General features: G+C 36.0%; 5 protein-coding genes, 1 long non-coding RNA gene and 1 other non-coding gene across 9 annotated transcripts; 3 read left to right on the top strand and 4 right to left on the bottom strand.

Annotated features, from left to right (window-relative positions):
* Positions 1 to 7: 7 nt before the first annotated feature.
* Positions 8 to 5,240, bottom strand: LOC102607002 (anaphase-promoting complex subunit 7). Its single transcript, XM_006489073.4, has 18 exons — positions 5,057 to 5,240; positions 4,877 to 4,945; positions 4,702 to 4,752; positions 4,433 to 4,570; positions 4,265 to 4,327; positions 3,977 to 4,092; positions 3,679 to 3,763; positions 3,322 to 3,381; positions 2,637 to 2,682; positions 2,348 to 2,421; positions 2,115 to 2,165; positions 1,807 to 2,007; positions 1,610 to 1,654; positions 1,423 to 1,516; positions 1,142 to 1,287; positions 813 to 1,042; positions 585 to 645; positions 8 to 465 (listed from the first exon to the last, which is right to left on the bottom strand). The coding sequence occupies exons 1-18, from the start codon at positions 5,123 to 5,125 to the stop codon at positions 379 to 381; spliced, it is 1,686 nt and encodes a 561-aa protein (XP_006489136.1). The 5' UTR covers positions 5,126 to 5,240; the 3' UTR covers positions 8 to 378.
* Positions 5,241 to 5,412: 172 nt separating this feature from the next.
* LOC102607299 (uncharacterized) lies at positions 5,413 to 8,379 on the top strand. The gene is made up of 5 exons (XM_006489074.4): positions 5,413 to 5,891; positions 6,005 to 6,142; positions 6,425 to 6,482; positions 6,762 to 7,015; positions 7,625 to 8,379. Exons 1-5 carry the CDS (start codon positions 5,527 to 5,529, stop codon positions 7,692 to 7,694), a joined length of 885 nt encoding a protein of 294 aa, XP_006489137.1. The 5' UTR covers positions 5,413 to 5,526; the 3' UTR covers positions 7,695 to 8,379.
* Positions 8,380 to 8,837: 458 nt separating this feature from the next.
* On the top strand, positions 8,838 to 9,851 carry LOC102607596 (protein TRANSPARENT TESTA GLABRA 1). Its single transcript, NM_001320058.1, is given in 1 exon segment — positions 8,838 to 9,851. A coding segment is annotated over 1 exon segment (1,014 nt).
* A 573-nt stretch (positions 9,852 to 10,424) lies between these two features.
* LOC102607891 (probable serine/threonine-protein phosphatase 2A regulatory subunit B'' subunit TON2) lies at positions 10,425 to 15,113 on the bottom strand. Its single transcript, XM_006489076.4, has 12 exons — positions 14,760 to 15,113; positions 14,329 to 14,420; positions 14,076 to 14,138; positions 13,867 to 13,965; positions 13,487 to 13,645; positions 12,761 to 12,832; positions 12,496 to 12,628; positions 12,245 to 12,309; positions 11,889 to 11,964; positions 11,613 to 11,714; positions 11,179 to 11,371; positions 10,425 to 10,775 (listed from the first exon to the last, which is right to left on the bottom strand). Exons 1-12 carry the CDS (start codon positions 14,896 to 14,898, stop codon positions 10,538 to 10,540), a joined length of 1,431 nt encoding a protein of 476 aa, XP_006489139.1. The 5' UTR covers positions 14,899 to 15,113; the 3' UTR covers positions 10,425 to 10,537.
* On the bottom strand, positions 10,911 to 11,028 carry LOC112495714 (small nucleolar RNA snoR104). The gene has a single exon (XR_003062043.1). It is a non-coding gene; the product is annotated as a small nucleolar RNA snoR104 (small nucleolar RNA).
* A 4,791-nt stretch (positions 15,114 to 19,904) lies between the features above and the next one.
* Positions 19,905 to 20,574, bottom strand: LOC127900400 (uncharacterized). The gene is made up of 2 exons (XR_008052486.1): positions 20,283 to 20,574; positions 19,905 to 20,168 (listed from the first exon to the last, which is right to left on the bottom strand). It is a non-coding gene; the product is annotated as an uncharacterized LOC127900400 (long non-coding RNA).
* A 192-nt stretch (positions 20,575 to 20,766) lies between these two features.
* LOC102608183 (probable receptor-like protein kinase At5g38990) lies at positions 20,767 to 23,486 on the top strand. 3 transcript variants are annotated; one of them, XM_052435339.1, is made up of 8 exons: positions 20,767 to 21,232; positions 21,354 to 21,552; positions 21,649 to 21,881; positions 22,114 to 22,240; positions 22,297 to 22,386; positions 22,472 to 22,655; positions 22,749 to 22,964; positions 23,053 to 23,201. In XM_052435339.1, the coding sequence occupies exons 2-7, from the start codon at positions 21,399 to 21,401 to the stop codon at positions 22,918 to 22,920; spliced, it is 960 nt and encodes a 319-aa protein (XP_052291299.1). In that variant the 5' UTR covers positions 20,767 to 21,232; positions 21,354 to 21,398; the 3' UTR covers positions 22,921 to 22,964; positions 23,053 to 23,201. The 3 variants fall into 3 exon arrangements, with proteins under 3 accessions (XP_052291299.1, XP_052291268.1, XP_006489140.1); XM_052435308.1 differs by having other exon boundaries at positions 20,774 to 21,232; positions 22,749 to 22,881; positions 23,053 to 23,486; XM_006489077.4 differs by having other exon boundaries at positions 20,777 to 21,232; positions 22,315 to 22,386; positions 22,749 to 22,881; positions 23,053 to 23,486.
* Positions 23,487 to 25,100: the final 1,614 nt, after the last annotated feature.

Genomic DNA, 25,100 nt, shown 5'->3' with positions numbered 1-25,100 from the left:
CAATTCATGGTGCTAAAATGCATAGAGATCGAATTTGGAACCAAAATCCTCCATAGATTACAAATCAAAACATAAGCGCTCGTAATATATTACAATATCAATCAAGTAAATCGGGACTGCTATTAGCAACCTCTTCAGTTGAGAAGACCACACCAGATTTTTCTTTGCGCAAAATAAGATCTAGCCTCAGCAAAAACTCACTCTGTACTTCAACAAATCTTCTGTCGCTTTTCCCACTTCCCAATTTCTGATGCCCTTTAACAGCCGGTCAAAAGTTTTGGTCCAAGGTAGCAGGGCATAGCATTTTCTCCGATGAACAGACTATGGATGTTAATTTTCCATCTCAAAACCTTCTGGAAGACCGCCCTTAGTTTTACATCACAAGAGGTCAGTCTCCTCTTGATCTCCTTCAGCATCCTCAACCTCATTCTCCTCATCTTCTTCAGGGGCATCAGGATCCACTCCCTACAAGGAGACATAAACGTAATCGTGTTATTTTACATTCACCAGAGGCTATACTAGCATTCTGCTGTAATGAACCTTTAAAAAGTGCTTGTACAGGGAGTAGACAGCATAAGACAAACCTTCATCTGCTTTTCCAAGCGCTCTAACCCTTTTTTCGCAGCTTCATTCTGTGAGTTTATTCTGCAGCACCCATTAAAAATGAAATAAAGGACATGAATAAGAGGCATACATGGTCTTTTCTATCATAATCTGGATAAAGGCAAGGCAGCTCTTCCCATTAATAATCAGGCAAAAAACCTTCTGAAATAAAAGAACTACTTTTGGGGAATAGCTTTAATAGGTTTAACCTCAAAGCAGCCTCATAATGTGACAAAGCCTCCTGCAGCATATTTGTGGCAGCAAATACTTGAGCCAACTTGACATGAAGGGAATCATCAGCCCAATCCTTGAGATATCGCTCAAGCAAAGACACAGCATCTCCATTTCGGCCCTCAATGACATGAAGCTCAGCCAATGCCAAGGCAGCTCCTAGGTAACCAGGTTCCAGCCTGAGTGCAGATTCATAGAACTTTTTCGCCTGTTACAAGTTGAATGGGTATAAAATTTACTGTAAGCTAGATTTTAAGGTAATTTCTGTACCTAAGTAAGATGGTAAAACTATCCATTACAGGTTTACCTTCTCTCTCCCACTTGCATTACTTGCATGTACATCCCCAACTAATTTTAAAGCCTTTGCAGACTGAGGCATGGCCTTCATTGCCTCCCTTGCAGCATATAGAGCCTCTTTGACTTTAGAGAATTGCAAATAAGAATGAACCAAACCTGTATTTATACCGTGTTACTTATCATTCTTCCTATGTAATAAAATATAACAATAACAAGCAGACATAAAGAAGCATGGCATTTGGCTGACATAGTGAATGACTAATCTCATTTTCTTTACTTAGAAAATCACACCTTGATACGAGCGAAGATCAGGTCTCAATTCTTGAGCTCCTCTGAAGGCAATTACAGCTGCTTCTGGTCTTTTCATAGATAAGAGTAGATTACCCTAAAAGTATACAAGAAAAGTGTATTAAATAAATAAAAGAAAGATGTCAACAAAAGTAATCCCAGTCTTTCAGGAGTAAAACCATATGAATACCTTCATAATATAACCTGGAATGTGTCTCTCATCAATTCGGATGCTCTAATTGAAATTGAAAAAAGAAAAAAAAAAAAGAAAAGTGAAGCCATGAGTTATGTGAATATAAGAATAAGAAACTTGAACACCAAAAATTAAAAGAATTAACCTTATTCATAATTCTTTCTTCTAATTAAAAAAAGAAAGAAAAAACTAACCTTCTCAGCATAAGACAATGCTCCTCTCTCATCTTTCCTTTCCCACAGCACTGATAAGGCTACAAAAACTTCTGGCCTTGAAGGATCAATACTCAGCAAATCATGAACTAACTTGCTTAGCTTGGAATAATCACACTTCACCTTTAGAAGCATTGCATACTCATCCATGTAAGTCATAATATAAGGATCAATTGATCGAACCTGCAAAGATGATGAATTTTTCAGTAAATTAGCATGTTATTTTCTGTGGGTGGTTGCATGCAGATTATGCATAATTCCATGGTATAACAAAGCAAACTTCTTACTACCTTTTCAAAATTTAATATGGCCTCATCGTTCTTTCCAATAATGGCATCAACCTTAACATATTTAATCATTTGTAAGTCAGTCTGAAGACAATCAAAATAATAAAATTTTATCCAAATAAAAAAGATAGAAATGATAATCGTATTTAATCATTGGATATCTAGAAATGATAATCGTATTTAATCATTGGATATCTTACAAGACAAATATTTATCAAAGTGCAACCATTTCTAACCTTTGCCATTTCAAGTAATATATGTATGTTATTTGGGAAACGTTGTAAAAGCTCAGCAAAGAGTTCCAAACCACCTGCCAAGACAATGAAGGACCAAAAAATAAGTGTATGATTGTGAATAGTTACGAAAGCAGACACAGGAACCAAAAGATCATAACCAAGTTATAATTTGCATAACCAAAGGGTTCAAAAACTGTAAAGAAAGAGGAAGCATTGTCTTGAATTGCACAGTACTTTTCCCCAGAAATACACACCCGAAAGGAAAATCCACTCCTAAACAGATTATTACCTTTGTAATCATTTGAAGCAATGCAACACTGGGCCTCAACATAACGCTGCACAGAAATTACAAACTATAAACAATATTGTCCGCGTGAAGCTAGCCATTGAATACAAATAATGAAATGTAGACAATAAAATTCCTGACAACAACACAAAGTAACTGCACTAAGTAATCAATTTCTATTCCCACTTAGTATGATTTTAACTTGCCTATACAAAAACAAAACATGCTTATAAGTTTAGTCTTTCAAGTCAGGAAACTATTGGAGCTTCTGACATAGACTATCTAGATGGTGAAAAGGCTGTGTATATTTTTCAACCATTGCTTAGTGTCCGGTTGTTAAATAAAAATTGTAGGTAGAGAAAACTGAAGGATTGACAGAAAGAGTTTATAATGCACCTAGAAATGCAACAAAGTCCATGTATTGAGTAGTTATCAAAAACTCATACCATATTAGTGGCTCAGCAATGCTCGACAAGCCAGGTGTTTGACTCAGCATTTTGCTCACTGCCTCGTGGACATTTAGTTCACCAAATGCCCCCTTATTTGCATGGCATGACATGAATGCATGATTAAGTGCATACACCACATTCAAGTCGTGTAAACAAGCTTAGGGTAAAATATGTGTACGCTAACAATATCCTGACAAAAAGTGCCAGATGCTTAAATATATCTATGGTAATGTACTTACGTGCAGCCAGCGACTTGAGTCAAGATGATCAAACGGGGCCCTCCCACTTCTATTTGGAGTCTAAATAAAGGATAAATCACCAAAATATCATTAAACAAATAAAGAGAAACAAAAACCACAGAGAAGAAAATCAAATAATCTGGTCAATTAAACATTCTCCCCAAATATAAACAGAACTATTGATTGAAATACTAAATATCACTTATTCCAGTTACTACTCACAACATCTAGCATCAATTCGATATCAGGATGAATTCTAGAGATATTGCAGAGTGAAAAAACTAAAAGCCACCTCAAGAAAATCTTATCTTGGAATGTTCCTCATGGAATAGGTAAATATAATACTCATCAACAAACCTGAGCAAACAATGAAATGATATCCTTGGGAGTAGCTCCTAATTCTGCTAAAGCTGTAATGGCTTCAATGAAAAAAGGGCAATGCCTAGAGAAAAGGCGACCATCAAAAAGAAATGAAAAGCTTTCAGGTAGTTGATACAGAAATACTTTAAACCACGGCAGAAATAAATTCAGCAGTACTTGCAAAAATGGAAAGTAGAAAAAAGTTAGTAATTTGAAACCCAAGTATTAGTGACTAGATAATGTCATTGAGTGCAACCAGAGTAAGAAAAAGATGATGAACGAAGAACAGGGGAACCTTAAACACTCTTTATAACAAGCAACAGCCCCACGATTATGTCTCGAATTCCGATAAAGCTTTGCCATTAATAGACTCATCTGCAAATTTCTTGCTTTGCTAGGAATTCCCTCCATCTGCAAAACAAGAGCGATAAGTACGAAATTGTTCAATGAAAGGAATATAAAAAGACTAACTATATTCTCAACAAGGAACAATCCTAAAATAATTTTGAAATTCAACAGAATCAGCTTACAACAAATATATTTATAAAAATATACAGTGAAATGAAAAATGACAAAGCAGAACCTCAACAATGGCCGCTTTTGTTTCACCAAGTGCAAAATGACAAGATGCAATCTTGTACTTAACCTGCAACAGAGATGGACGAAGACAAAACTTAAGAACATAATCCTGCCAATGCAAATATTTCCAAAAGGGGGAAAATGTTGTCATCAAGAAACAAGTTCACTCTACCTCGTTCTCATTGATTGCTGAAACGTTAAAAGAATTCGGAGAAGAGGACCTATTTGATGTGGACAATGAACTTCTAGAACTGGTTGAATTCTGCTTCGGAACAATCTTGTAATATTGCAATGCTTGCTTATATGTATGCTACAACACAAAAGACAAAAAAATAAAAAGAACCAAAACAACTCAAAATCCTCCAAGACAAATAGATATTAAAAATCACACATTAATGGCAATTTGCATTTACAATTTAAGTATGCAGATAAGGCTCTTACAATTGCTCTGCGATACTCTCTATCCCGAAACAATGAATCACCAAGAATAATCTGTATAAACGAATAAAAGAAATAAAAAACTAAAGTCACTCATCATGTAAAATGACAATTTTGAAAAAAAAATGGCAAGGCGGTATTATTAATTGGAAAAAAAAAAGAAAAGAAAACAACTGACTAGATTTTCGGCCTTGAGGTGTGGACTGGTTTCTCCATTAATAGCAGATGATGAAACAAGGAAACATCCCTGATCCAAATTTAATTTAAAAACGAAGCAAGACGACAACTGGTTAGTTAATTTACGCTAATCTGAAGCTAATTCGAGGTTGAAAAGAGACTTAAGAGAGTGCAAAATTACGAGCATTTGGGCTGAGTCGTAGAGGCCTTGATCGATAAGAGCGGTGATTTGCTCCTTTGGGACTTCCATTTCGCGAGAGCCGAGAGAGAGCTAGCTCAGCAAAGCCAGCAACCACCCGCACTGTGTGCTACTGGTGGTTTCGTTGAGAGTGAAATTTCAATTTTTTTTTTTTTTTTGAATTGACAAAAACCCTCACTTATATTAACGTAACCCGCTCTGTTTTTGAACCAATAGTCAACTGGGCCGAGTAGTTGACCAGTCCAGCCGCCGTCCTCCATCCAAGCCCAGCCCAATTCACTCTTTTGTCCGTGGTAGGAGTACGCTGGCGTTTTGAGTGACGTCAGAAAAGTATTATTTGGAATTGAAGGGCTCGAAGAACATCACCCATACCACTCATCGCCGGTCTTTTTACAGCAGGAACCGCCTTGGATGACGGACTAATAATCCGACGCTGTTTCTGTCTCTCGCGGATGGAATCATCTTCTCTCCGAAAATCATCCTATCACATGAAACGTGAGAAGCGCGAACGGGAGAAGTTCGTTTCGAGAGTAATTTCACCGGCGATCCGATGGCAAAAGTGTCCAATATGCTTAGATAATCTCACCGTCCGCAGAACTGCAGTGCTTAAAGTTTGTACGCACGCCTACTGTTTGGAATGCATAGAAAAATGGAGCAACTTGAAGCGAATCTGCCCTCTCTGCAACGCACCGTTTCGTTCATGGTTCTACAGAATCAATCTTTCGTCTTCAGACTTCCTTCAACAGCAGTTACAGCCTCTCATTAAGGACAAAACTTTCATCTCACAATCTCACTCCAGCCCAAGAACTCCACACAGGTCAGCTTAAGTTTCTTTTTTTGGGTTTGCGCAAAATCTGTTTTTTTTTTAATTTATTTTTATCCTTTTTAATAGTTGAATTGAATTTTAATTGGTGTTTTTAATTTATGCAGGATTATACGAAGATCCAGAGATGAAATTAGTAGTGACAGGGGGCGATCAAGGCCGTTACCATGGCGACGATCGTTTGGACGGCCAGGATCGGTGCCTGATGAGGTTGTCTCTGAAAGAAAACTGCGATGGCGTGCCAGGTACTTATCAGTACTGCTAATTGGAGGTTGATGCAAAAGTTAAAATTTCCATGTGTGTGCTATCTACTATTGTGTTATTGAAACATTTCACATATTTTAGTTTAATATGTCAAAATCAATGATATTAGCTATGACTCTGAAGTTGTCAGTGTTTCTTCTGGAGATTTTTAGTTTGCGGTTGATGCAAATTAGTGTAGTGGTTTGTAGTTTAGAGTGTCTTGCAAATTATAATTGGAGTGGTGCCAAATAGAAAATCTTAATATATATTGCTGCTTTTTGCAGTGTTTATAATGCAGGCTTTCAGGCTGTTCCATTATCTCCTAGGATGTGTCTTGGACAGGTATGATTATCTCTCTCTTTTTTTTTCGGGTGTGTTTATTTGTATCATTGCATTCATAGTCCTCCTTTGAAAAATGAGGTTATTAAAATATCTTTATGAACTTTTTTCACCAGAACTTTCTGAAATTTTGTCACAAAGCTTTGGTTTACTGAATACTAAAACCAAATGGGTCTATCTGTTTTTAATTCTTCAAACAGGGGAGGTGTATGATAGCATTCCTTAGTTATGTCTATTATTTTTCTTTCTCATAAGTTCCGTTTAACTTTTTGATCCTTTCAGAATGCATCAGGGAATAATTTTGTGAAAGGAAGACTAGTCCAGCGAATAGATCCATGGATACGAAGAGAGCTTCAGGCTCTCCTTGGGGACCCAGATCCATCCATTATTGTTCATGTGGCCTCTACACTTTTCATTGCGAGCCTGGAAGGAAAGTTAAATGCAGCTCCAAGGCAGCCTAGTGTTGAAGATGACTTTTTGGCTCCCTTACGACCTTTCTTGCTAAACCAGACTGACATGTTCTGGCATGAATTAAGGTATATACTTCTATGCAAGAACCATCCATTACAGCTTCGTCTATCTAGTTTAGATCATTTGACTTTCATTGCAATATCTGTACAAAAATACCAACTTAATTCACAATTAGTTTGTTTTCGTAATACCTGGGCGGCATAAATTCAGCATTCCACCATTTTGGTTTCCAAAGGTCTATTCACTTGAATGTATAATTGAGTTCATGTCCTTTGGTGACTGGTTGTTCTTTATTTCTTTTGTCTATCCCCTCTTTGTAAAATGTTTCATTAACACTGTTAAATTAGCCAGATTGTTCTTGGTAGCTTTTAAGACTACAAAAGTATGCAACTTTGAAGGATTAAATTCCATGATATCATGCAGATAACACCAGTGATCCTTGAAAGGACGCATTGATATTGCTGATAACATTCAAACTCCTGCAATTGACCAACCGCATTATCTTGTCAGATTTAGTTATTTATTTGTTTATCACTTTAACCTGATATTTGACATTAAAAATTCAGTTGTTGATTATTTTTACCTTTACAAGATATTCATATGCCTTGCAAGGGTGAAAATGTTTCTCTTGTTGTTCCTTCTGAGTTGACACTAAACTAAGAAATATCCTTCAGATGTTTTGCTGAGAGTTCATTGACCCCGGAAACATATGACGCGGTGGTTGAATATAGAAAGTTGGATTAAGTGCTGCAGAAATATTCTATTGCTGTCATTCTCTTATGCTCCATTGCCAGCCAAAGATATCAGTTGCTTCACAACTTGCCTATGAGGGGTAAGATGTGTATCCTTCTTTCTGGTTTTTCCAGTTTCTCCTTTCCATGGGGGTATTCGCTGAGCTGCCTAGCTGCTTGTTCCTTGGAGGATAAGCCAAAGTCTGATGGAGCTATGATGTTCCACCTCAGAAGTAAGATTCAGATTCGACGTGGAGGAGCTAGCCAGACATCCTACTATCATCGTAGATAGAGGGACCATTTTTATTCAAAACTAAGGAATTGGAAGCTTCTCAATCCTTTCCAGTTTAATCAGAGGTATAGAATAGACCTTCAGGAATGTGGTTATCAAGTATTGTACAAGGTGAAGACCGAATTGTGCGCAACCTTCAATGGAGGACGAATTGCATCCATGGAGACAATCTACCGGCAGCCTGTCATTGGGAATAGAGCTTCACATTTGATAACAGAGATGCTATTATTTTGTTGTAAATGATTTTCCTAGCAGCCTGTGAATCTGAAAGATACTGAACTGCAGTTGGTAAAAATGTAAATTTGTTTCTTCTTGAAATTACTGCGGGCTGATTTTCCAACTTGTACTGAATCATGACAACAAATTGTCTCGACTACTCTTAGTCAATCTTTTGCATTTTAAATTATTAGTTCACTCATGCTCAAAAAAAAAATTATTAGTTCATTTTTTTCAAAATCAGAGAAAAAAAGTTATTAATTCATTAATCTTCTAGCATGAAATAATCTTTCGCCTGGCGAATGGAGTAAAGTTCATTTTGCTTAGCGAATGAAGCTCCAGAGTTTCCTTCAAATTGTTTAACCGATCTCTCCCAATTAGCAATATTGTGTTGCCCTGAAGGGTAGAACAGTCATTTAATTCTTTTAAGGACCAAACCTAACAGTCAAAGGACTTCAGTGATAAAATGAATGATCCAACGAACATTGAAAACACACAGCACCTACGGTTACAATAAGCTTCAAACTTGGCTCCCCATTGACTAATCGATTGTTCTTCCAAATTTTCCAGGAAAATTCAAACTTTATCGAAAACAAATAAAAACAGGAGCCCAAACCCCGAATAGAGTTCAAAGAAAACAAAACAAAAATGGAAAACTCAAGCCAAGAATCCCACCTCAGATCCGAGAACTCGGTGACCCATGAATCTCCTTACCCTCTCTACGCCATGGCTGTGTGCGGCCAACGCATCGCCATCGGAAGCTTCATTGAAGACTACACCAATCGAGTCGACGTCGTTTCATTCGAGCCAGAATCTCTCTCTATCAAGACCCATCCCTCTCTCTCCTTTGACCACCCTTACCCACCCACCAAGCTAATGTTTGATCCCAACTCTTCATCACGCAAATCCTCCTCCAACCGTCATCTGCTCGCTTCATCCGGCGACTTTCTTCGCCTTTGGGACGTTGGCGATTCATCGATCGAGCCCGTTGCCGTGCTCAACAACAGCAAGAGCAGTGAGTTTTGCGCTCCTTTGACTTCATTTGATTGGAACGAGATTGAACCCAAGAGAATTGGAACTTGTAGCATCGACACTACTTGCACTATCTGGGATATTGAAAAGGGTGTTGTTGAAACTCAACTTATTGCTCATGACAAAGAGGTTTACGACATCTGCTGGGGTGAAGCTAGGGTTTTTGCTTCAGTTTCTGCTGATGGGTCAGTGAGAATTTTCGATTTGAGAGACAAAGAACATTCCACGATTATTTACGAGAGCCCGCAACCCGACACCCCATTGCTTAGATTAGCTTGGAATAAGCAGGATTTAAGGTACATGGCAACTATATTGATGGACAGTAATAAAGTTGTCATTTTGGATATCAGGTCGCCAACATTGCCGGTTGCTGAATTGGAGAGGCATAGAGCTTGTGTCAATGCCATTGCGTGGGCTCCTCAGAGTCGTAGGCATATATGTTCTGTTGGAGATGATTCGCAGGCTTTCATTTGGGAATTGCCATTGCCACCAGTGGCTGGACCTAATGGTATTGATCCTATGTCCATGTACTCTGCTGGCTCTGAAATTAACCAACTCCAATGGTCTCCTGCACAGCCTGATTGGCTTGCAATTGCTTTCTCTAACAAAATGCAACTTTTGAAAGTTTGATCTTTGCTCGTTTGGGATAGCTAACTATGTACTTTTGCTTGGATGTACTTTTGCTTGGAAATTTATAGTGTTCTCCGCACTTTCATACATATAATGAGATCGAATAGTACAAGTTATATTTTTATACCTGCAAATGGAAATGCTGTCATCTGCAAAGCTTTTGTACTTCTAGATAGAAATGGTCGAATGTGTTTATTAGCCATTCAAGCTCCCTTCAGTTTGAAGCCATTGAACTCTTAGCCCAAGGGTGAGAGCTCATGCCTGCAACAGTGAGGGCATGATTCAAGCACCCCAGGTAGCAATTTCCAAGTTGGTACTCGATAGAAATAACTTATGGATATCAGTGATCCTAGAAAGGACAGGCTGATGTGTAAATAGCATTCAAACTCCTGGTATTTATATGTAAATGTGCCATGCGAGTATGAAAATATCTCCCCCAAGTTTTTTGCTGATTTTAGTTTTAACATTAGATTTTGAAATATCCTTCGGATGTCCATGCATTCAATGTTCAATCACTCATTCTTTGCCGTCCAAGTTCCTGCTACTTTCTTCTACACATTGAGAACATACAGATTCGAGTACTAGATATTCATTTAGAGATACATAAACACAAAACAAAATACATCAGCTTCAGACAGCAGTCTTTTGTTAGTACAAACACATCCTTTAAATCATACACAAGCCAGTCATTCTTCTTCAGGTTCTTCATCTTCCTGGAGAAGATTTTCTCTATTGTCATGAGCCCAGAAGCCACGAACGTCTATAAGCATGCTAGCTACAGTCCCACCCTGTTTACAAGAAAGCAGATCGGCCAAAGTAATCCTTAGTGGGTCAGCTGGTTTGACCATATCCCAGATTTCATCCCTTACATCCTCAATGCATAGTTCATAGTTCCCACCCTCAATCCATTTCTGATGCACGTCCCTGTTTACAAGAGGCAACAAAGAAATTCTTTTAGCTGACAAAATTTACACAAGGGTCAAAGCATTTAAATAAAATAAGAATCACATGCCAACCAAGACAACAGCAGATGTGAATGGGTCTCTAATCTAATATGATTCATGTCTCTGGAGATATGAGACTTGCAGAACTTTACTTAAGTGCTACAAGCAGGAATTTACAGAGTTTTCTATAGGAAGATTGTATCAGGCAACATCTCAACTCTTGGATGTTCCCCTTCTTCACTTCCATACGTAGCTTGTAATTTGGTTCCTCGGAAAAAATTAAGATATTCATAAATGTACTCTCAGCAACCAAATAAAGCTAACAGGAAAAGTACAGGACAAGATGTAAACCAAGATTAAATTTAAAAACTAAAGATTATAACCTGAAAAGAGAGTGAATATCAGCTGTAGTGAGATATCCCCGTTCCTGAAGATCAAGACTGCGAAATAAATATGTTAACCCTTCTGGAGTATCTTTATTTTCTAAGGCCAGAACAAAGTCAAGGAAACTGTCGAAGTCCATCTCCCTAGCATTTCCTCCTCCACTTTTGCCACGTCGGACATGCTCATCAAATACTATCAGCAACAAATACAAAGACAAATTTGAGAAATCTAATAACATCATATACATAAGATAAAATAAATAAAGTTATCATCCCTATACTACTAAAAAGAAACTTCTCAAATAAAGATGGTGTGCAGCAGATGGCAAATAGGGGATATAAAAAAAAATCTGCTGCCTCATCAGATGAATGACATACAAGAATCAGCCATGAAAAGTTGTACACTTTCAAGAAACAAATGGAAAGCAGTGTACCCCTCTCAATGAAAATTTCTGTCAGTGTCCCATCTGCATATTCTCGAAGCTCCTGCTTGCTCAACGTCCCATTTGCATCCTTATCAAGGGCAATAAACATGTCTGCAGAAAGAATGAGCATCAAATTAAGTTTCAGTTGTAAATTCTATAAATGAATAAAGGTGAAAAATATATAAACCAAGAAGTAAGGTACCAAACTATCTACTCCTAATATGTGTTGCAAAACTGATAAATAAATGAAGAACTCATGAAACATTAAAAATCCACAGTACTCACCGCATACGCGTTGTGCAGATGTCAAAGAAAACCAATTTTCAGCTTGTTCAGTGTCAGTAACTTCTTCCTCACTTTCCTAATATAAATGAAGTTTAACACCATCAAAATAAATTGAGACTATCAACCCAGTTCAAAATATTTAACTTCTTAGTCAGACAAAATAATCAGAAAGCAGATCATGAAGGCACAACAATGAGACTCGTCAATATTATTTGAAAAGAGTAGGAAGCAAATGTTGGCAATGAAAACATGTTCTTGCTGTGAAAATAGTTTCTTCAAATTTCACTTTTCAATCAACTAACAGAGTAACAAAATAGCTTAGCTGATGCCTTTCAAAAGTATCATCTAACATTTACCTGATGGAGTTCCATTAGTTCCTGGAGACAATTACTAAGCAGAACTTTCTTTATGCAGGCTTTTCCTGTAAGTAAGACTAACCGTTAACAATTTTGAGCAACCAAAGCCATTTAAAAAGCCAAATAAGGGAATTCCATAAAAATCAATATACATTTCACAAAGCGTAAAATATCACATTGACATCCGCTTATTAAGATATTACAAGTCAATATTAACTCTTTATAGTAACAGAAACTAAGGCCACATAAACCTCGTCTGTGGGGATCACAAAAGAAGAAGAATTTGTGTGCAGCTATCCGACAATACATTTGAATAAAGCCTGTTGGCATATCACGTAGTTGTGCCAGACTAGGAATCAGACCACGTATATAAGCCTCCATTTCCTGTAAAGGGGAAAAAAAATTGATTATAATCTTTGACACAGAAGATGCAATATAAGTGGGCACTGAATCATTAATCAATGCAGTGCCCTATCTTCTAAGGTTTAAAAGTCCAAACATACAAATAGTCCATACATGAGGTTGAAGGAAACCATCAGAATCTTCATCAAGCTCACTCATATCAATTCTGGCTTGTGTAAGTGAAACCTGAACAAATGTGAAAAGTTAAGAACAATCATAAAAATCGAAGCGCCATCAAGTAAAAGGAACAAAGGGATATCAGTTGCTTTGAGCTCTAAAAAAAAAAAAGCCAAAAGATCCTAGCGAATCCTAAGAGAAAACAAGGAAGAAGGAATATCATTCACTACTTTTACAACCTCCGCTTCAGCTAATCAATTCTACGCAAGGGGAACAAATACACAATCCAATAATGGTAAAAGGCAATTTCCATTGACTTTGTACAACCAGTGAAACCTTATGCCTTTTGAACTGAAGAGCTCACATTAAGAAGTAGAATCTCCTTGGGAAAAACCAACTTGAAAGTAAATAATTATAATCAGCAAAGAGCAGAGATATGACGGGAAAATTAGGAGGAAAATTAGGAGGTGAAGGATTGCTTTGGTGTGGGGATAAGTTCTGTGAAGAAATTTTCCTCAGGAGGGGAAAACTATCATTATTTCAAAATGTTAAATTAAACAAACAGCCAACTATAAAGATGTAAAAGAACGGAAACTGGCATATCATTGCAACGACCAGAAATTTGAACCTTAATGACAGATCTTACTATGTACATTCCAATGCTCAAATAAGATGAAAGAATCAGGTTTCTGAGAATCAAATAACAAAAAAACCAAGACCTACCGTACGCATCACATATAGATAGAACGGCAAAATGGCGATTCTCCCCGACTCATCTTTCTCAAACTTCATAAAATTTGACGGGCTGAAGAAACGTCTACACTTAGGGCCTATTTGCTCAGTACATACTGACGCAATGTGGCAAAAATCTTCATAATTCATCTACAAGATGACATGTCGGGAAACATTAGCATAAGTACAAAAACAAACACAGCTTAAGGGCTTCAAGAGGCGGTGAAGCCAACATAAAACAGTAAATCAATTTTATAAGGTAGCTGCACAATTACAGCGATACTAAAGTTTGTTAATAATCATAACTCCAATGAGAATATAAAATAACATGGTTGGACGCAGATTAAGATGGCAAGATACATTTCACATACCTTTTCTGCACCAGTGGCATCATCAATAACACAGTTTTCTCTCAAGCAAACCCACATTGCATCCAGATCATCAGCATTTAGTAAAAGATCTGATTGCTTCTGCAGAAATTAAGTGAGATAATCAATTATAGCAGATCACAAACTGCTTTCGTGATCAATACTAAGAACAATCAGTAAACAAGGAGGCAAAGCAGAAAAAGAAAATGTACCTTTAAAAACCGATATTTTGCAAGTCTCTGGACCCTGTGACTAATGGACCCTTCTTCAGGTTTCTGAAACAAAAGAAACATAATAACAAGTGAGAATTCGGTGACAAAACCACAAAAATAATCAATCAAACTCAAAATAGTTATGCAAAATTCAAGTAGGGTTTTGCCCTTAAAGATATGATATCACATAACAAGTATCTTCATATATAATCATTTAAAGCAAAGTACCCAAGCAACCAATTCATGCACATGCCTTCTTGTAGAAGCTGGGAATTGTGCCAGCTTCAGCACTTTTCTGTTGCTTCTCTCTAAATATATCAAGCAAAATTCTCTTTGTCTCAAGCTCTGCAAAGGATAACAGAAATGAACCAAGTTAGATTGCAGCTGATGATAAAAGATAACAACCCAAAATCCCAAATTTTAATTTGTTTCGTTTCCAAAAAAATTCAGGCAATAAAGAGCTAATTGTTAAATGGATAGTTAAGCACATTTATCCAATAAAAGCTCAATAATCAACCAATTAATTTCTAAGTTCAAATTCATATGAATTTATTTTGTCACCATAAACTACTGTGACATTATAATGAAGAACCAACATTACTATATCCATAAAACAAATACATTTTCTCAAGTAAAAAATTAAATTTGAAAGTAAAAATTTCAAAATGAGAGATAGTAAGTTACCCATCAAGGCTTCGGATCCAAGGCCGGTACCGGATCCAATGAAGCGACGCAAGTTTCGGACCCAAAGCATTGACGAAGCCAGCGGGATCTTTCGCTGCGCGGCCTCGTGACTCTCGCCATCACTGGACCCACTGTACATGGCCGGCCGAATCCAAGTAACTAATTCGACTCTTCAGTAAACTCGAACAAGTTCAACTTTTTCACCCTGTAATTTGTTAAATAAAATTTACAGAATTTGTAGAAATGAATTAAACCCTAGAATTTCAGGACGGGCTTAGCGAAAAAACCAATTCAAGAAATTAGAAACTCATAATCTATCACGTCTTATTTTCCCCCAAAAAAAAAAAACTGAAACTTTTCTCGGCAAGGCCTTTTTCATTAAGGTCCTTAATGCTTTTGTTTGTTTTATTTATTGATTTGGGCCCTCAGGAGTTCCTCGATGCATGCTCACTGGGCTAAGATTATGGGCGAATTTAGGCCTATAAATTTTGATGACGTCAAAGCCAGCTAATTAGGAAAATGACACTCACAGAACATTAAGCACAACGCCTAGCACCGAACGGTGCGTTTTGAGTTGAATATAAATTCAACTCAAAACCGGCTCCTCACACAAGTCTCGCACGCAAAACACAGCCCTCTCACGTTGCTCCTTTTTCACCGTCAATTTGGCTCTCTCTCACGCATCTGACCTTGCTCCCTTTTCACCATCGATTTGGCTCTCTCTCGCCCTGGGTCTCTAGCTCTCTTTTGCTCCCTTTATCTCTCCACAACTGTCTCAATGAAATCGGTTAGCCGTTTTCTAGTTAGCAGGAGACCGTTTATTACCAGAATTTTAACACAATACTAACTGAATCTAACTCATAAAGCTAAACAAATTCATAGTAAAAGAAGGTAAGTTCATATGCATGTTGCCTTTGCACGTACATGCCCGTTGCAAACTCATATTTTCTTGCATAATCATCCCAAAATCAACAATTCATGAACCGTATATATATAAAAGGATCCTATGCACTTACATACCGTCAACAAAAATTAACACAATGCAAGCTAAATCTTCACAATTTCATAACCATCACAACCAAATTTCGAATAAATAAAGCAAATTACCTCAACAAAATTGATTACGGCAGCTGACAACGAGTGAAGTGAAGCCAAGAGAGTGAAGCCGAGCTGAGAGAATGCAGTGAGAATTTGCTGGTCAGATTTGGCTTGAGTGAGCTGTGGATTTGGTGGAAATGAGGAGGGGAAATGTGTATGTTATGGATAAAGATCTTCTCTTTATCTAGCTTTCATGAGCTTTTTAAAGATTTTGTGACATGTGTCTTTAAGTGATAGTGTATGGGTAAGATTTAACTTCTTTATTTTCTTTATTTATTAACTACTTTATTTTCTTTATTTATTAACTACCAATCACCTACATATATTTTTACTCAAAAGAAGATCAGATCAGGAGTGTTGAGTAAGATGTGGATTTGGTGGGAATTAAGGGAGAATGCACATGTCCAAAAGCCTCGTTCTTGTGTTGAATCAGGGGAGAATGCACATCCGAAAGCCTTGTTCTCGTGTTCAACAATAGCATTTTATATTATGTTCAAAATGCACCGTTCAGTGCTTAATGTTGTGCTATATGTTGTGAGAATATACGAACCGAGCTAGTTATTATGAATAAAAATAAAAAAGGATTATTATTATTTAATTATTTCAAAATTTAAAAATATTAAATGACCGTAAGAAGGATTGTGTCCTTTTATTTCACTACTATAACTTTGCAAAACCTTCCATTTTACTATTTTTTGATTAGCACCGTTAGTTGACCAGTTGGTTGTCTAGGAAAATACCAATTTTATCCTTTAGGTAAAATATAAGAATAAAAATATCAAATAATAGAAATAAAAATATTTTTATACCCTTAAATAATTAAATAATAGTTTTAACCATGAATTTATTATAACAATAAAATTAGTGAATTGACAAAAATACTGCTAAAATTTTTGTGTTAAAAAAAGCACAATATATTCTTATTAGTTGACTAGTTAGTTAATTAGTAAAATATTAATTTTACCCTTTATGGTTAAATACACAAATAGAGATATCAAATGATAGACAAAAAAATATGTTATACCCTTAAATTGTTGAATAATAGTTTCAACCATGAATTTATGAATAACTTTGAATTTATTATAACTATGAAAGTAGCAAATTGATAAAAATGCATTGAAATATTTTTGTTAAAAAACACACAATCTATTTTGAAAAAACCAAAAAACACTTAAAGCTTATCTACAAAATCAACATTTTCATATTTAGGTTTTTTTGTCTATCTTATATTTTTACCATATAAGAATAAAAATATCAAATAATAGAAATAAAATTTTTTTATACCCTTAAATAATTAAATAATAGTTTTAACCATGAATTTATTATAACAATAAAATTAGTGAATTGACAAAAATACTGCTAAAATTTTTGTGTTAAAAAAAGCACAATATATTCTTTAAAAAAACCTAAATATGAAAATGTTGATTTTGTAGATAAGCTTTAAGTGTTTTTTGGTTTTTTCAGAATAGATTGTGTGTTTTTTAACAAAAATATTTCAATGCATTTTTATCAATTTGCTACTTTCGTAGTTATAATAAATTCAAAGTTATTCATAAATTCATGGTTGAAACTATTATTCAACAATTTAAGGGTATAACATATTTTTTTTTGTCTATCATTTGATATCTCTATTTGTGTATTTTATCATAAAGGGTAAAATTAATATTTTACTAGTTAACTAATTGGTCGACTAACAATTTTAATAGAAAAGTAGTAAAATGAAAAATTTTACAATGTTATAGTAGTAAAATGATAGAGAACATTATTTTCTTGCAGTCATTTGATATTCCATAATTTTAAAAAGCGAAACAATAATAACCTAACTAAAAAGTAGTTATATTCATTAGATTTGTCACCATAAACACCTATGATATTACAATAAGTGAACCAATTACGATCTTAAGGAGGTATTCACTTATTGAATAGTTACATACATTAATAGTCAATTAATTTTAATAATAATAAAATTTACCATTAAATAACGTTGACCCCACTTATTAAAATTATACTTGGGAAGTGTAGTATACTTGAAAAGAAATTTGAATATGGTCAGTGTGTTAATCTTTTTATAATCTTGGGTCACCTGTGCATTTATAATGGTGAATTAAAAAGAAAAAGAAAAAGAAAAGACAAACTATGCATATAAAAACACAATGACAAAAAGACAAACTATGCATATAAAAACACAATGACAACTGGCAAATGAATGTTTTCAGTAGCATTCTAAATGTTTGTATTTATTTCATTTGAGACTCATCCTCTACAAAAATAGACAACAGTAGCTGATGTTACAAAACTGTCATCTCATCGCCGGATCTTTTTCCTTCTTGTGATTATGTGGAAGATTATAGTGGTGATTAGAACCGTTATACAGATATGATATGATTTGATTTGGCAATGAAAAAGGACAAAGGCAGGAAAAAAAAAAAAAGTTGCTTTATCAGGTGATGTGAGCCAACCTGAAAGCATCATCTTTAAAAGAAGATCATCCAAATCACTTTTGATTTTAATCATATTACAGGAATGCAGTTGACAGTAAAGTGGGTATTTAAAAAAGCACTTAATTTTAATATATTATTATGTTCTGACCTTAATGAGTTAATGAACAATGCTCGCTTGTCTTCAAGTGGGCTTAATCATGTACCAAGATCGGCCAGTAAGTCTGTGACTGTGAGTCTGTGTACAAAACAAATAAACTTTGATCAATTAGCAATTAAAAAGGGTGGCGTTGCTTGCCATTTTTGCTTCGGGAAAGTGATTATCATTCCTATTCAGGCTCCGTTTGGTACAACTTATTAAATAAAGCTTATAACAGTAGAGCTTATAGCAGTATAGCTTATACCAATAGAGCTTTTGGACAAAAAGTCATTGGGTGTTTGGTTGTCAATAAAAAAAGTATTTTTGAACCATTAAACTGTGTGATATTTTTTATATTATCTATTTTTAGAAAAGCTCTATAACCTCTACTCCCAAAAGCTCAATTTTGGACTTTTGCTAGTAGAGGTAAATTAGCTTATTTAAGCTAAAAAAATTCTACTAAAAAAATAACCAAACACCATAAAAATTGTAAAAAAGTGCTTATACGATTAAATAAGCATTTATGGCTCTTAAATAAGTCATACCAAACAGGCACTTAGAATACTGATGTCATCGTATTCATATATATATATATTTTTTTTCTTTTTAAATTTGTGGAAGATGTGAAAGAGATTCTTAAAAAAGGGGAAAAAAAAATTGTGGTGGGTACTGAATGTTTGGTGATGATAGAAGTTAAGGTAACATCCTTGTCAGAAAGTATGAGGGATTCACTAAGATATATTTAGTAGTCAATAACTGTATTACCCTTTGCTTTTCAGTGCTCATTGGTCTTTTTGTTAATTGGCTTAAAGATTTGAACAGAGTGCAGGACAAAAAGAAAAAGGCAGTACTGCTTAAAGTTAATTACTTTCCCAGAAGCAATGTAAAACTAAACTAGATCCAGGTAAAGAGTGAAGCTAAGAAAGAACCACAGTAGTTGGATTTACGGCGAAAGAAGGGGGATACATGATGATTTTCAAAGTAGTAGTTAAGCAGATTTTGACATGGAAAGAATCATTGAGTTAGTGATACGGAAATAATACAAAGCATGATGCAAGATGGTTCAATTCAATAATTGATTGAATAAAGAAAAGAAATTGGCTTTCTGTGTTTGATCAAACTGAACTTTTTGATATTTCCATTTACCATTCCGCAAATAGAATAACAACAGCCAACAACTCTACTACTGCTGGGGTGCATGGCTGGCAAGAGCTTGGTTGTTGCTACCAAATATAGCTCAAGAGTCACCTTTCTATTACTTGAAGGACCACAGCAACAGCCTTAAATATGGCCTTGATTTGTTTGTTTTATCACCAAGATTTAGTTAACCACGGCTAAAATGGTCCCCTCAAACACAAAGATCTCATTTTCATTCCAAGCACATTAAATCCTTCTAATTGAAAAGATCTCATTACCAAAGGAAAAAATTAAAAAAAAAAAAAGGAAAGAAAAAATGGAATGATCCTTGACTAAAAGAAAGATCTCATGCTTCTGTTGCTGTCTATTCTTTTGGTGCAGTAGGTTCATTCAATGAAGAAAACATAAGTGTCCATTGTAAGAATAAGAACAAAGGATTCAAGAGAAACAATCTTTTGCAATCAGGCTATGCACAGACAAATCTATCAACTTGCTTCGCTGCCGGAGTCCGAGACAACAGATGCAAACAACATTCTGTTTCGGAAATCTACCTCTGTATCCAAGATTGGCCTCTTATATTTTTGTGCTTATACAGACCTGCACAACAAGACAACTTCCTTCCAATCAATCCCATGTTTCTTTTAAAACCAACCCAAAAACACAACAAAATTCAGGAAAAACAAACAAAATAAATAAATGAGAGACAATTACATTACAGCTCAACAGCCTTCCCCACTTTTTGCTGACGCAGCTCAACCATATGCTGCACAAGGGAATAAAGAGAAGAAAATTGAATTAAGTTTTCTAAAACAGCTAATATATTCATTCTTAAGCAAGAAGACCAAGAACAATTAGCCATGGAAACTGTGCGCCTGATAAACTTTGCTGTTGTAATGTCTTGCGTAAGCGCAGCTGTCATGACCCCATAGGAGAAACAGGCCCATCTCTTGCACAAAAATAGACACAGCCTCTCTTCTTTCCACATCAGATTGCAAAAAAGAGGCCCAAAAAAGAAAGAGTGAATTCAGGGAAGAGACTTGAAATTGAAAGATTGATAACAACCTTTTCTTTTGATCCCCTTCAATAATTATGTCTTCTACAGTGCCTGTCTAATTAAAGTCACTTTCATGCATGTCCACATCTTGTTAGTAAAATCAACATATTTACAGTTGGTAACAATAATCCACATGGGGCATTGGTTTTCCAATCGAGAGATTCCCACATAGTGTCCAATGATGTCAAAACAAGAGTGTGAATACATTGTCGTCTCTTTTACCTTATTCAACTTCTAGCCATGAATCAAAATGCTTTTTCTTCTTCCTTGAGGCACTAAATGTTTTGAAGTAATGCAAGGATTTGATGTTCTTTTGGTGACTAGGCCTCTCATAGTGTAAATTTGGTGCGATTCTCAACATTGGACAGCAAAGTGGGGTACTTGGAAAAGCAAATGAGTTGTTTTCTGATCTGTTATTCTCCTCATTGCAGCAGTGTCTCAGCTTGCCAAATGTCTCTTTCCTAAGTGGATACTCGAGATCGGTAAGCCTGCATTTTCTGAATACTGGTGGGCGCTATAAGTACCTGAATTGGCATTAGTTGTTCAATGTCAATGTGAACAAGAAAAAATCCAATTATAACCACTTCTGCTGTAGTGTTCCCCACAGGTATTGGAATCTTGAGTTTCTTCTTCTTTGAAATCTGGATAATTCTTCCTGGTGTTATTTATATTTTTCTATGCCGGATTTAATAGCTTGCTTGATAGTCCTTTGCTCTTCTACATTACAGGTTCAATGTTCAAGTTTGTTGAAGGAGACGCGAAGATTTACCCACATGTCAAAGTCAATAGCAGCTGTAGTTGGAGGTGCTGCAGGGGCGCTTGCTTTCATGGCAATAGTTCTTGGGCTAGTGTGGCTCTGCAAGTCACAGAGTAAAAACTATCAAAACAAGAATTCGGAGACAGGTTCTTCAGATCCATCTGCATTAGGTAAGGTTTCAACTTAATTGCATATAGAAAATGGAGAACTTTTTTTATAGCTAGGTGGTAGTCAAATAATCATTGATTAGTTCTCCCACTTTGCAGTTGAGTGGAATAGAGGAGCAGGACCGAGTTCAGCCACAGGCCAGCCTTCATTTGGACCACAAGGAGCAAGGCAGTTCTCAATGGAAGAGTTGGAGCAAGCAACAAAGCAATTCAGTGAAACTAGTCTCATTGGCTTTGGAAGTTTTGGTCCTGTGTATAAGGGTTTGCTTCGTGACACAGTAGTTGCTATTAAAAGGCGCGTTGGTTCTCCCCGACAAGAATTTGTTGCGGAGGTATATTAATTAAGTATAAACATATGAACTGATATCAATGCTTTTCGTTATGCACATCTTTCCTTCGAAGAGAATAAACCAGTCATTCCCCCAGAAACAACACTGGAAGAATAGAATCTGTTACTCCTACTTGCTTTGTGAAGCAATTGAATTTTCAAGATTTACATACTTGGGTTCATCTTTCTCTGTTAAACTTAATTCAACAGAAAGTTAACAGCTTTGTGGCAAACAGGTAACTTATTTATCAGAGATTCGGCACCGCAATTTAGTGACTCTTCTAGGTTACTGCCAACAGAATGGATATCAAATGCTAGTCTTCGAATATCTACCGAATGGCAGCATGTGCAATCATCTGTACGGTATGATTCACTTACAGATTTCTGTTTGGAATGTTCTTCTCTACATTTCATTTCAGCAATCCATTTCCTGACAGAGACTGGACTAGAGTCTTCAACAAAACTAGAGTTTAAACAGAGGGTATCAATAGCTCTGGGGGCAGCCAAAGGTAAATCCAGAGTCTGATGAAAGATTTTTGTTGAATTGTTGAGAAAACGGTGGAAAATAAAAATCCAAGTTTCTACATAGTGCAGGTTTATGCCACTTACATAGTTTAAAACCCCCCTTGGTACACAAGAACTTCAAAACAGCTAATGTTTTGGTTGATGAGAACTTCATTGCCAAGGTTGCAGACACAGGAATCTCAAAACTACTCGAAAATATTGAAGAAGCAGGTCCATCCCACGGGTCTATTGTCAATGTTTTCCGAGATCCAGAGTAAATTAAATTTCTTCTGACTGCACTTTCGTTTTTATGCAAATATCTTGGTTTTCACTCCTATTGTATTAATCTTATGCCCTAAATGTTTAGGGTAGAAGAGTCGGGGGTCTTCTCAGAAATGAGTGATATTTACAGCTTTGGTGTGTTTCTTTTGGAGCTTGTAACTGGACAGGAGGCTTCACACATTGTCTCCTTGGGATCCTATGAAGCCTTAATTCAATGGGTACATAAAAGCAATCTTATATTTATGCTGATGTTTTAAGTTCAAGGTTTCATGAAAAGTTGTAAGCAAAGGTTTACCATAACGTGAGTGTTGGTTTGGTTTCAGAGTTTGCAAAGTTGGACCAATGTTTTTAACACATTGGTTTGTATTGATTTCTCTTGCATTTTGAAGGTGAGATCACGCCTGAGTTCAAACAATTTTGTGGATCATCGGCTGGCTGGAACATTCACTACAGAGGGAATGAGGGACTTGATCAGGCTGACACTACAATGCATGAGCTCTCCAGGTAGAAGGCGACCGAAGATGGAAATTGTTATGACTGAGCTTGAAAGAATTCATGAGAAAGAGATGGCACTGACTACATTCATGGGTGAAGGAACTGCTAAAATTGCTTTAGGTAGTGAGCTATTTACTTGAAAATGAAGTGAGCTGTGGTGTTGTGTTTAGGCCACGCTTAAGCATAACAATACCAGAAACTGTTTGATATTATTGTTTTATAGGGGTATCGGGGGTGCAATTGTAAAGGAATTGATGTAAGTAAGAATTTGTTTTACCAATGGTGGTATATGATTTGAGTGCAAATGCTGTTAGCGATTTTAGCATCATTCATCAATGATTTATGCTTCAAAAATGTCATTTTCTCTTTTTCAATCATTTGCTGTCAAAAAGTACTTAACTTGGAACAAGCCGTCAATCATCAGTCAAGCTAAAAACATTCACAGGAAGCATCATATGATCCGAAACAGGTGTTGCCCGGAAGAATTTTGAGTTTCAAGAACAAATATTGCTAGGAGATTCTGCGCATCATCCGTACTGATAAAAAGAGAGTTTTCAAACCACATAAAAATTTGTTCCAACCAGAAAGACAGCATCAACACCCTAGATTGATATTCCTTTGCAAAGTCTTAAATGCCTCCACACAATATAGGGTGGCGTATTGGCTTCGGTCTGAAAGCTAAGGTAGTTGCGAATATAAAAAACGCCAAGATTTGTGCAAATGAATGCAATGGATACTAAATCTGGCCATGCCTGTCTTGTAATGCTGGCAATGATGTATCTACAAGTCATGTTCAGCCATCTCATTGAAAAAGACCATAAAGATGATGATTGTGACAAACCTCTTCCACCAACCACCTCATGCGTACGCAACACTGGGACCATATCCTCTAATTAATCATTTGAAAATACTTGTGACCAGAAGTCCAGATCTGATCTAACAGGACCAATGTGAAAGGTAAGTAAAAAACTAAGTTTAGTTACCTTCCTTTTCCTCTTGAAAACCTCAATAGCTTGAAGTAATAAAAACTGTATTAGATCATCTGTAACATTAGCAAGTCTTAGTAATTGAAGCTGCCTTTGCCCCATCAAGATTCTTTGTCCCCTTTTCTCCAACTACAATATCCATCACCATTCGAACGAGGGGGTCCATTAAGATTCTAAGGTTACCCGACGATAATACCTCTTTCTTTTCTCTTTTCAAGTGAAGATAATATACCATATCATCCACTCTTCTATTCATGTAACTTGCTCTTTGAGAAATGCTTTTTTAATGTCAAATTAAAGAAAATTCAATTACATATACGCTAGCTTTTATTTATGTATATTGATTTCTCGATTTGCTTCAGTAGATAGCATCTTGTGTGATGCATTAATCCAATTCTGGTCTGGTGAAATTTGAAGATTTTTATCAGTAATCAAGAAACTGCTTTAGCTTAGTTTATCTTAAGACTGTATATGGGCATGCAGTCACAAACATACAGTCACGGCTTCTGTGCTAAAAGAGATGAAAGAAATTAAAGATTCATAACCGTGGGCAACTACTGTTATGGTCCCCAAGCTAAAGAAAAGCTACAAGTTACAGTTTCTGGTTTCTGTGCTAAAAGTCACAGTAATAGTTTCTGTTCTGAAGTAATAAAAAGTTTGCAGAAATTAAAACAAAGAAAAGTGCATGGTATAGTTTTTCAAGAAACAAACCAAATGAAACGGGGTTTTGACGAGAGAAGCACGCTTCGACGTGATAGCATACGGATTCCTATTATCTTAGATGTTCTCAATTGAAGATATAGTTTTTCTATATCTGTCAAATTGGTCCCCAAGCAGGCAAGCACCTAACTGGTAAAAGTGGGTAAACTATTCCCTCATAGATAATGCATAAAACTTAAGGGTCAAAATGATATTTCTCATCTATTATTAATTTTCTTATTTCTTCAGATGCAAAC

This window comes from Citrus sinensis, chromosome 1, assembly GCF_022201045.2.
Source record: "Citrus sinensis cultivar Valencia sweet orange chromosome 1, DVS_A1.0, whole genome shotgun sequence".
Lineage (NCBI taxonomy): Eukaryota > Viridiplantae > Streptophyta > Magnoliopsida > Sapindales > Rutaceae > Citrus > Citrus sinensis.
Note: the sequence above shows the minus strand (reverse complement) of the source record. Positions and strands in the feature narration are given on the sequence as shown.

What these genes read in the sequence shown, in the direction of transcription:
- LOC102607002 (XM_006489073.4), bottom strand. Translation starts at nt 5,125, where the DNA reads ATGGAAGTCCCAAAGGAGCAAATCACCGCTCTTATCGATCAAGGCCTC. An exon ending in CATTGTCTTATGCTGAGAAG is followed by an intron (nt 1,655 to 1,806) that starts GTTAGTTTTTTC and finishes AATTTCAATTAG; the next exon opens with AGCATCCGAATTGATGAGAG. An exon ending in GCTTGGAAAAGCAGATGAAG is followed by an intron (nt 466 to 584) that starts GTTTGTCTTATG and finishes GTCTCCTTGTAG; the next exon opens with GGAGTGGATCCTGATGCCCC.
- LOC102607299 (XM_006489074.4), top strand. Translation starts at nt 5,527, where the DNA reads ATGGAATCATCTTCTCTCCGAAAATCATCCTATCACATGAAACGTGAG. An exon ending in AGCCCAAGAACTCCACACAG is followed by an intron (nt 5,892 to 6,004) that starts GTCAGCTTAAGT and finishes TAATTTATGCAG; the next exon opens with GATTATACGAAGATCCAGAG. An exon ending in AAACTGCGATGGCGTGCCAG is followed by an intron (nt 6,143 to 6,424) that starts GTACTTATCAGT and finishes TGCTTTTTGCAG; the next exon opens with TGTTTATAATGCAGGCTTTC.
- LOC102607891 (XM_006489076.4), bottom strand. Translation starts at nt 14,898, where the DNA reads ATGTACAGTGGGTCCAGTGATGGCGAGAGTCACGAGGCCGCGCAGCGA. An exon ending in ATGCCACTGGTGCAGAAAAG is followed by an intron (nt 13,646 to 13,866) that starts GTATGTGAAATG and finishes GTCATCTTGTAG; the next exon opens with ATGAATTATGAAGATTTTTG. An exon ending in ATCTATATGTGATGCGTACG is followed by an intron (nt 12,833 to 13,486) that starts GTAGGTCTTGGT and finishes ACATTTGTTCAG; the next exon opens with GTTTCACTTACACAAGCCAG.
- LOC102608183 (XM_052435308.1), top strand. Translation starts at nt 21,399, where the DNA reads ATGTCAAAGTCAATAGCAGCTGTAGTTGGAGGTGCTGCAGGGGCGCTT. An exon ending in TTCAGATCCATCTGCATTAG is followed by an intron (nt 21,553 to 21,648) that starts GTAAGGTTTCAA and finishes CCCACTTTGCAG; the next exon opens with TTGAGTGGAATAGAGGAGCA. An exon ending in AATGTTTTCCGAGATCCAGA is followed by an intron (nt 22,656 to 22,748) that starts GTAAATTAAATT and finishes CTAAATGTTTAG; the next exon opens with GGTAGAAGAGTCGGGGGTCT.